This window comes from Lissotriton helveticus, assembly GCF_964261635.1.
Source record: "Lissotriton helveticus chromosome 1_1 unlocalized genomic scaffold, aLisHel1.1 SUPER_1_unloc_89, whole genome shotgun sequence".
Taxonomy (NCBI): domain Eukaryota; kingdom Metazoa; phylum Chordata; class Amphibia; order Caudata; family Salamandridae; genus Lissotriton; species Lissotriton helveticus.
This window is the reverse complement of record NW_027611735.1, coordinates 421384-432421: the sequence shown is the minus strand read 5'-3', so window position 1 is coordinate 432421 and position 11038 is coordinate 421384. Positions and strand designations below refer to the sequence as shown.

Sequence of the window (11038 nt, the reverse complement as noted above, 5' to 3'; positions counted from 1 at the left end):
GGCATATTTAAACGTACTTGAACTTGAACACAATACACAATGAACACAGTAATGAATAGCAAAACAAATCATTCATACCACGACATCAAAAACACATTAAAAACAGTTCGAACAGATACTACCTAGTACATTGAAAACATAATACTGACAATCTCGAGAAACTATACTAGAAAACAGAATTACTGGATGCACTGCTAAAACAGTACAGAACATACCGGTCTCATAAAGAGACACGTCATACCGTATCCACCTAGGTGAACACGTCGGACCGGATTTGTGTACCCAAACCCGTCTGGACCGGGCACAAATTAATGCACCCGTCTAGATGCGTTCCCAGCAACGGTACTCACCGGGAAGCAAAACTGAAGGCCTCGGAAACTCGACTGGACTGGACTGCTACGACGTCTGGTTACTGCTACGCACTACGCATGCGCTTCGGGCTTCGGAAACAGGTGGGCCTCCGGATACCTCGGACCTTGCTTTCTCGGCTTGGGCTCTGGTCGGGACTCCCCGCCTTCCTCACCGCCTCGTCTGGATGCTGGACCGCAGTCTCCGTCTCCTCCGTGGGCCTGAGGGAGTTTAGCAGGAAAACCTGCAGGTGCGCAGAAGGGTCCGTCACGGCTGTAGAAGGGGTCAGGGGGCCTGCGTTACATCGCCGGCGCGTGGGGAAAGGGGACGTCCCTATTCAGGCGCCATTATGTGGTAAATAAATAAATTACCGGTACTATTTTTCTATGCATTAAAGGAAAAAGGATAGCTCAATAAATGAGAGGCAGAGTCCGTGGTATCTGAGTCATACGGGCTTTAATTAAGTGGCTCGAGCCAATGGACATCGGGTTCCATCACCTACTAAGGCTCAGGAAGGGACAATCTCGACCTCGATCTCAACATTTCATTAACATCATACAGTATATATAGTAAAACCATACAGTTGCATTGAATACAGTAGGCGTAACAAGTGAAAAAAGAAAGATAAGAACATATGGGCGTGAAAGAAGGCGTGCACAGGGCGTGCACGGAGGTGTGTGATGTAGACGTCACAGAAGTGTCATAAGTGGGTGGACACATGGAGGGGGCTTCATGGGCAGCTGGAACCTTTAACCTACTGGTGCGCGCAAAACGAGTCATGACGTGTAACTGGGGAGAGCTGGGGGGCGCTGACTCCTAGCACTAGTAGAGGAGACTGAAGTCTGGGATGTCAGAACGACCTGTACCTATAGCGTATCTGATATCTGGTGTTTAGAGTACATGTTGCTTGATTCTAAAAGTCATCAGGGCAAAGGCTACTTGTCACTAAAAGCTAGTGTATGCATATAATTCGTCATGTATTGCGTGAACTATGGATCTTCTATGGATACTTAATTCAGGAAATCACTTGCATGGAGACAGAAAGACTAGACTGTAGATGGATATGTTTATGCTGTTCGTTAGCTAGGAATGAGAAGCCGGGGAGATGAACAGATAACTGTAGGCATAATATATTCTTGGCAGGCAGGCCAGGCCGAGCCGGGCACCGCGTTGCTTGGCAGGAAGTAAGGGAAGGGTCAGGGATGCGGGCGGGGCTGCATCTCTCGGAGTGATTCAGGAGGCTTGAGGCCTGGATCTCGTGTCCGGGCCCTGTGGAGCCCTAGAAACGGGTGCAACTCGATGATTTAACGTGCACCATGTAAAAGACATTGGCAACATAGGCCTAAAAGCCTAATTCACGTTGCTTTCAGGAGGACTGGATAACTGACATACTAACGTTGGACGCAACTGTAAATGCGTCTTTATATTCGGTCATGGAGGGAAAATGCATATTACTCATGCACATATATTACATGTTGGGGAACACGTAGGGACACATAACAGGGCAAAATTCAATTTTCCTCACCCCCCCCCCCAACTGACCTGCTTGAATTTAGGGACCTGAATCAATGTTGCCTGACCAGATCTCATGCTCCTGGCCGGCTCATACCGTTTCAGATGAGATTTAAAAAGTGTGGTCCTAATAGGCTAGGCAAACTGAGTTAAACCTTATCCTTTTCTCCATTGGTAGCCAGTGGAGGGCTCTTAGTCTGTGGGCAACCGGCTCAGGTCTGGGGATGTCCAGCACCAACCTAGCTGCTTCGTTCTGTAGACGCTAGAGTTTTGTCACATGTTTGTATCCCAGCATACAATGCATTGCTGTAATCCAACCTGGACAAGGCCAGTGCCGTTACTAGTGTTTTGCATGATTCGTGGGGAATGAAAGGTAGTAGTCTTCTTAAGGCTCAGGGAGAGGCCCCATGGCCCCGCTCCCCTTCTGTTCTACATTTTTGCCACAGGCTTGGTCTCGACAGGGCCTAGATTAGTTTGGGGAGGGGGCCCCATGGCCCCTTTCTCCTTTAAAAAAAAATGCCCTGGGTGATGGAGTCTTATGAGGCTCGGGGAGATTGGCCACATGGGGGGGGGGGGGGGGCGGGGTTGGCTTTACATATGGTAATAAAATATTACTGTAAGTTATTTTAAAAACAACTAGAAATTCACTGGAAAGATCAAAGGTTATCTGAAATCTGGCACAGACAATCTTAATGTATGCCTTTCTGCAAGTACATCATTTTAAAACATATTACTAGTTGTACGACACTCTGGGGAAAATACCTAAATGGGGTGGAACCAGAAACGAGCACTGTCCCCGATGCCATTCATACAGCGCACATTTGATACACTGGTTGCAACCTGCCCAGCCCTAGGTGGCCTAATTGGGGACATTACTGAGTTCCTGGAGGGACGACTGGGACTAAGTATAGTACAGAGCCCGTAACTTATATTACTGGGAATTAGTAATGAATCAATCCCTAGCCAAGAACAGGCATCTGTGTTTATTGTAATGACGGATTTTCGGCTAAGCTTGGCTACGGCATGGCAAGACCTCTCTGCACCTTCGGTCCAACAATGGCTCGGTCGTATAATGGCTATTTATCATACGCAAGTGGCAGTATATGCAAAAAAAAGCGAGGGGGCTAGGAGGAAAGGGTCAAAGGTGTGGGCACCTCTGACAGGTGGGTGGCTACACTTGAAGAGGGATAGTAGAGCATCTTTCCATTCTCTATAAGATGTGGGAATGGGAATCAGTTGGGTACATTTTTCCGCAGGTGTCTTCTACGTGGAAAAGATAGGAATATATGTATAAATGTTTGATCAGTGTATAAGACGTGACATGAATTAATCTTAAGAACGGACTGTCTACTTGGAGAGGTACGTTAAAACGTAAGCTATAAAATGTGCAATAAAGATATGTTTAAAAGAAAAAAAGGAAAACATCAAGTCATTCTCAAAGCTGTTGCAAAGGTAACCCATGAACCTGAGAAGAGGGGCTGTGAACTGTGCTTGGTAGAACCAAAAACCTACTTGAGGAATTATCAGCCTCAGCTTTTTAAGATTGGAAGTAAACCAGTTTTGCTCTTAGTATAAGTGGTTTACAACCACTGCAATGGATATGACAAGTGCTTCTGGCAAAGGGTATATTTTTAAGGTTTTTCACTCAGTGTGGGCTCTCTCATGTCGAAAGGCATCCATTCTACAACTCAAGTGTTTCTGACAGTCAGAACAGTTACAGGGATTTGGCACAGGACGCGTTCTTTCATTTTAATTGAAATTAATTTTATGAATAAAGCTTTTCTGGCATTCAGAACACTAATAAACACTTTTCCTTTATAACATGGATCTTCCAACTGAATCTTTACATACCTTCATAACACTCATACATTTATTTTAGCTAGTATTGGCTTTTACATGTGGAGTGAGAATTATTGTATAACTAAAGCTTCTCTGGAATTCAAAGAACTGAAGAGGTTCTTCCCCCATTGTGTGTTCTCTCATGAACAGTAAGGTGACGTTTCACACCGAAGCTTTTCTGGCATTCAAGGCACTGATAAGGTTTTTCCCCAGTGTGAGTTCTCTGATGTATAATAAGACTGGTTTTATAACTGAAAGTTTTTAGGCATTCAGAGCACTGATAAGGTTTTTGCCCAGTATGAGTTCGTTCATGGTGAGTGAGACTAGCTCTTTCCCTAAAGTTTTTGTGACATTCAGAGCACTGATATGGTTTCTCCCCAGTGTGAGTTCTCTCATGTAAAGTTAGACTGAGCTTATAACTGAAGCTTTCCGGGCATTCAGAGCAGTGATATGGTTTTTCTCCAGTGTGGGTTCTCTCATGTTGAGTGAGAAGGTATTTACGACTAAAGTTTTTTGGGCATTCAGAGCACTGATGGGATTTCTGCCCAGTATGGGTTAACTCATGCCGGGTGAGAACTTTTTTTCGACTGAAGGTTTTCTGGCATTCAGAGCACTTATGAGATTTTTGCCCAGTATGTGTTCTCTCATGTTGAGTGAGATCTGTTTTAACTATTTGGGCATTCAGAGCACTGATAGGGTTTCTGTCCAGTGTGAGATCTCTCATGGCGACTGAGATTGGTTTTTTGAGTGAACCTTTTGTGACATTCAGGGCACTGATAAGGTTTCTCTCCAGTGTGCGTTCTCTCATGTTCAGTAAGTCTGAATTTACACGGGAAACTTTTGTGGCATTCAGAGCACTTATGAGGTTTTTCCCCAGTGTGAGTTCTCACATGTCGAGTCAGATGGTGTTTGCGAGTGAAGCGTTTCTGGCATTCAGAGCACTGATGACGTTTTTCCCCAGTGTGAATTTTCTCATGCTGACTGAGACTGGATCGACAACTAAAGCTCTTCTCACATTCAGAGTATGTATGAGACTTCTTTTCGGTGCTAATATCTCCAAGTTCGTTTTTATCTTGTATACATTCCATTATCAGGTAAGATTTCTTTCTGAAGTTAATGTCTCCAAGTTGAGATTTTTCTAGCAGACACACCAGAAGACAAGACTAAATCTTATTCAGCATGTGTTTAGCATCACCCACTCAAATGTGGTGCACTTGTTCAACTTAACACTTGGACACTTATTTAGCCAAAGATCACTTCTCTGTGGAGTTCACAGTTTATATCCTCTGTAGGCAACCTAATTCACCCTACAACCTTAATATCAGCAGCCCCTGGTACTTATGGGGAAGCCTCTCATGGGATTATTGCATCTTTATTACATCTATGTGGATTCTCTCACCCTTTTCTGATACATATTTGTTTATGAGTTAATGAAGCACTGATTAGGTCTTTGGTTGGTGTTCAGTATTTCAAAACTAGGTACATATTCACATAATGTATTGGCATGAACATTCAGAATACTTTTATGTATCGGTAGCAGCACATTGTTTCTTGTCACCCTTCTTACATATGTCTCCTATGTCTGTATATAAGACTACAATGAGGATATTAAGGATTTTGCAGGTCTTGCCCGGTAAAAAGTACCTGAGGTCACATCTAATGGGCAAGGATGATAGTGGACATGTGGACCCGGACTACAAGCAATAGGTCATTGGTCACACAGGTGCTTTTATTTTCCCTCATTCTCCTTCCTTTGGTCCCACATCGCTAGTTCGTAACTAGCAGATATCTTAGTCCTAACCTGACCACCTGGTCTTTTAAGCAGCTTCATTAACACTGTATAATTGATGAACAGATATTTGTTTTTGATTTAAAGACTATTCACTGGATATGGTGCTCAAGTGTTCCATTTTGCTGAGGTCTGTTAAAAACTCTTCAAGTCCCCCTAGTTCTGTCTGTATGATCTTCTCTTGGATCGGATAGAGCTTTAGACTGATGCTTGTCCTCTCTGGTTGAGACAGATGGTCTTCCTGCCCTGGGTTAACATCTCCAGGGTATTCTTCATATACCATTAGAGCAGCAGGAAATCTATTTATAGAAACTGCTTTCACATTCTTTATTTTACTCTAATCCAAGTTCCTCACCACATCTTTTTCATAGATACTTTCCTCTTGTTGGAGCTCTGAAGCAACTTTATTTCTTTACCATCAGTCCTTTAATAGTTTTCAATTATACTGATCACCATTTTGTCTTCTACGCCCAGTCTTCAATAACCTGTGGATTTAAAACCAGAGATTGTTAAATAATGCAAACTGGAACAAAGGAATAACATTTATTAGCTAATCCAGAGTCTGAGTTCATTTTGGGCGAGGGATGAAAGGGCTCTAGGCATTCTCGAGATAGAAAGCTTGGGAACACTGGAACACTAGATTGAGGAGGTCTAAAGATGGAAATTCTGATTAACAGTTTTGTGCACATCAGTAATAATCAGTTAGCTATTCAAGTGTCTGATCAAAACTTCCTCCCACTCACTGTGCGGTATACCTCTTCGTACAACTCACCAAACCAGACAAGCAATATCTCAAAGAACAAGCACTCACACCCTCAAAAGAGTCTCCCCTTCCCAGCACCACAAACAATAGAAAAGATAAGACAAGAATTTTGGAATATCATTGCCAACCTTAAGCTGGCAGTTGACTTACTACGGCTCAGGAAACTAGGAGACCGCATAGAACTCCAACCCCCTACAAACACGTAGTAACAAGCACACCTAGATGGATCTCTATGCCTTTGCCAAAAAACTATACGCCTTAACAGGACAACAAACCAAATGTTAAAGGTGGACATTGATGACCTTTGCCAATCTTACATACCATACCCTCACCACACAGAAACAACTTATAAAATATACACAATAGCTATAAATACGTCTTTGGAGCAATGAATCATCATAGCTTCTACTATAAACCTCTCAAAAGTAAGACAGATCACATTCAACCCAGGTAATCAAGACAGAAAAAGAGAGCCTAAAAAGACACTGAAAAGCTTACCGCACAACAGCAATCAGCAGCTAAATATGCCAAAGACATAGCCGACCCCATCCTGTCACATAATCTAGACCAGGGGTGTGGAATTTAATAAAATATCTACATTTCCAAGGGGCAGGATGCTCCAGAAATCTACTTGTCCCTTTAGTGCCATGTAGTGTGGCGACAAATTATGGCCGCAAACTCCTTATATAGGAGCTCTGATATAGCCTCTCCGATTATGCCAGGGGCTCATACCATAGTAGTGTTTGAATATTTGCGGTCCGCTTATGTTGCCACGTTTCCGCAGATCTACATACTGGGGCTGAAGGTAGTAGTAAGCCATAGTTCTAGGGTTAGAATGACATTTTGAGCCCGTGCAAACCTACTAACTTACATACTTTAAGGGTTTTCAACAACTCTTCTCTGATCTTTTCCCATACAGAGAAATGTTGGAAATTTACTCATACTGAGAAATGTTGGAAATTTACTCCTTACTATGACAGCCGTAAACCTTCTTCCAGAGTTGGGAAAAAGAGTGGTTGGAGGGAAAGTTAACTTGCAAACACTCAGATGTTCACATGAGCAAAGATGCACATGCATATTTGCTCATGCCAAAATGCAATTCATAAATATTTTTTAGGAGTACTATTTTTTGTCCTACATCTGTAAATTCTTGAGAATTCACGAAAGCGGTATAGCTGCACTTAATGCATGGACATATACCCTGGGTGCACTTTTTAGACTTTCTTTATTAATTGGTTCTCTAATTTAGTCTGGCGTTGACCAGGACGTATTGCGTTTATTAAAATGTTGTCTCTCTCTCTGTATCGGCTGGCTTTACTGTGAGTGACAGCATTCTGCTTTCACAAGGAGCATATGGACACACAGTAGTTTTGCTCAATGCCAGTAACTACTGTGCAGAATATGCTATTTGAGACCAAAAACACATGTTGCTTTTGCCAATGTTTGTTTAATGGTAAGGGCCTGGCAATTCTCTCACCAATAAGGTTTTACAAAAACCATGCCAAAACAATTCGCACATTAATAAAACTAAAAAGCTGACCACCAATTTCAGACCTACTGGCTTTGCCGATGCTCGTTTATTTTTGTTTCCCATAATCTTACGGAAACTGGTTACACTGATTTTCCATAATGAATAGTATTGGGAAATACTAGTGTGCATCAACACGTTACGGAATGATGCTGCAGCTGCAAAGAAATGGTATGTGAAATGTTATAGTGGTTTAGCGATTTTTTTAAAGCAATTTTTTTTTGCTTTCATTCATTTATGAACATTTTATTTTGAAAACAGAATCATCAATCTTGCTTTCGATTTTCTGCAAATATTTGCATCAAATAAGAGCATTCTGGGAACATTATACATAGCCTCATATTGCCAAACTTTGAAAACGTGTGTAGATGTTTCTGTAGTGGAACCCGGTCAGTAGTGCAGTCGGAGCTTACAACATTTACTCTCAACCTAATAATAAATGCTTTCAATTAATAAACCATAAATACAAGCTTGAACAGCATTAATATATGGACAAAAATATTACCTTAACTGCAGACCGTACCCTTCCCTGATCGATAATGTGGTACTGCAAACTGGCAGCCAACGGGTTTGTGCTGCAGGGAGTTGGGCCTACTTGTCCCAAGGACAAAACACAAATGAAAACGTGTTGCCCTTGGCCTCAAACAATATGCCCTGGGCGTCGGCCTATAGGAATTCCACATCCCTGCTAGACACAACAATCCTACCAGTGACCCGATTAAATAACGCTTCCACACCACTATTAGATAACTTAGTTCCACCTAACTACAACATCATTAGACTGGACCACACAGTAAAACCAAGTTGGGGGCGTGCGGGTTGCATGCATTCACAGATCAGCCTTACAAATCAAACGATTCCAAATGGAGAAGATATCCTCCTGTGAGTTGAAGTCCTCCGGGGTTAGGGGGATTTATTCCCTGACCAAATTACACATTATCTACCACCCTCCTGGAGACAACCAGGCCCTCATGAGCAATTAACAATCACAGTACAGACCTTAAGTCACCCGAAAACAATCTTTCTAGGTGACTTCAACCTAAATTGAGGACTCACATGTGACTGCACTAAATCTTTTTTCAAAGACCATAATCTGGTGCAATCAGGGGAGAGAAGTTGGCCTACTGCTAGGGCGGTCGACCTTGAATCTGGGGAACTGGGTTCGAGTCTTGGCCATGCAGCTGAACATACTGTGATTCTAGGCAAATCACTTAATCTCCCGGTCCCTAATAAAAATGAAAAATAAAAAAATGGGTCCTCATGTAATGCAACTGGTGCTATGTAAAGCGCTCTGATACCCGATCTGGGTAAAGTTCGCGACATATAAAACTCTGTAAAAAAACAAACAAACATGCACAGGTCGAACACATGGCAAAGGAACATCACTAACCTTTATCTCCACAGCAGAAGCACTATGCATAACGGCATGCGATTGGTCAGATCATCCCAGCATCTCATTCCACATCTCAGCTCCTGAAGCAAAGGCAACGAGATAAGAGGTTAGACCTAGACGGTGGGCCAGGGATACTAGAAATAAGAATAGAGATGATCTGTATGATCTACGCCAAAGAAAACTTCAACCCCAGGGAAGCATTTCCGATGTTCAAAAACTCATGGAACACTACAACAGAACTATGAATGACAAAATGGAGACGGTAGCCCCCACCTCCCCAACAACAAAAAAGGACCAAAAACAAATTAACACAACCGTGGTAGAACGGTCACCAAAATGAAGAAAGAAGCAGACTCCGATTTGCAGAGAGACGATGGAGGCTAGCACCGTCACCATACCTAAAACAGCTCAGAACTCTGAGGAATTCATATAAAAATTTATATTTATTTATGTTTATAGTTTTGTATTACGCGAACATGACCCTAGTGCAGGGGTCTTCAAACTGTGGTGCGCGACCCCCAGGGGGGGGGGCGTGGAGCGACACAAAGGGGGTCGCGCCTTCAGAGTCATACTTCTGCCCAGGCCCAAGGGCTTTAGCCCCCCTCCTCCCTCGTCGTGTGTCTCAGCCCAGCTGCTGTAGAGCAACTCGAGTTGCTGGGGGCTCGGCTGGGCGGTGTCTGGAGTCATCTCCGGCACACCCAAGTTTTTCACATGTCTTTAAAGACCATTTGCATATTTAACATGACTTTGCAAACTGGTTACAGCTGTCTCTGACACACTGAGCCTCAGACGTGATCTCCCAGTTCCTCTGTCTCTGACACTCTGTACATCAGACTTTATCTCCCAGCCCCTCACTCTTCCCCAGTCTCTGACGCATGGCAACATATGAAAGATTATGGTACAGTAAATTCTGTCAAAAGAATATTTGCAAGATGTGCATGATTTTGGGGATTCAGTTTGTAAGCAAAACACACAGTAAGACTAAGAACGTGTCAACAAATATTTAACCCCTTGACCGTGGTGAAAATGTTGCCGCGGTGCGGGTGATTTATGGCGTGGGCGTGGTTCGGAGAGCCCCCGGCCGTCCTCCGCACACGCCCACCGTGACGTTGGACGGCCGGCGGCCATCCGACGCACCAAGTGGTTAAACAGATAAAAAAAAATCCTGTGCCGATCTACGCCCGATCCGTGTTGATGCCTACAGGAAAAACTGACATTAACTAAATGCTGCGCATGAGGAAATCCATGATAAAAAGAACCTTATTTCAAGTTACATATTTATTATTTTCAAAGAAGGTGCTCGAGCAAAAATAAATCATATACCCGGATCACATATTGTGCCTTTTGTAAATATTTTGTCGCATCATGCATTCTTGATATGTCACCGATTTAAATCCTAGAAAGTGTTACCACTGTCTTTTTTCTTTACATTGTAGTACTTGTTAATATCTGGATACCATTTTTGTGTCATGTTGGCCTTGTAGCCCTCCAAAGGCTATTTAAAGTTTGTAGATTTATACAGCGAGGCTTATTACCCGCGAGGGTGGCCAGTCGCTGTCTAAGGGCATCGGTACATTAAGTGGTTTGCCCACAATCACAGGATGTTGCGCCAACACCGAAAATCCCCAGCTCCCGAGTCGGCAGCTCTCTCCGCTGCACCACAACCTCTTCCTGCTCTGAAATACCGTGGTATTTGGATACAAAGAGACGCCATGCAGTGCCCTTCCTGGTCGCCAGCTTCAATCCTGGCGGCCCCACTTGATTGAAATTTAAGATTGCAGTGATACTTGTAAACAAGGGGGATTGAAAGAAGCACTACAAATTATTCACCGTGCCTTATAGCAAACAATTTCTTTTTGTCATGAT

At 43.2% G+C, this 11038-nt stretch overlaps 1 protein-coding gene across 1 annotated transcript; it reads right to left on the bottom strand.

The window, feature by feature from the left end:
* Positions 1–787: 787 nt before the first annotated feature.
* On the bottom strand, positions 788–9293 carry LOC144806571 (uncharacterized). The gene is made up of 2 exons (XM_078672906.1): positions 9170–9293; positions 788–5973 (listed from the first exon to the last, which is right to left on the bottom strand). The coding sequence occupies exon 2, from the start codon at positions 4505–4507 to the stop codon at positions 3800–3802; it is 708 nt and encodes a 235-aa protein (XP_078529032.1). The 5' UTR covers positions 4508–5973; positions 9170–9293; the 3' UTR covers positions 788–3799.
* Positions 9294–11038: the final 1745 nt, after the last annotated feature.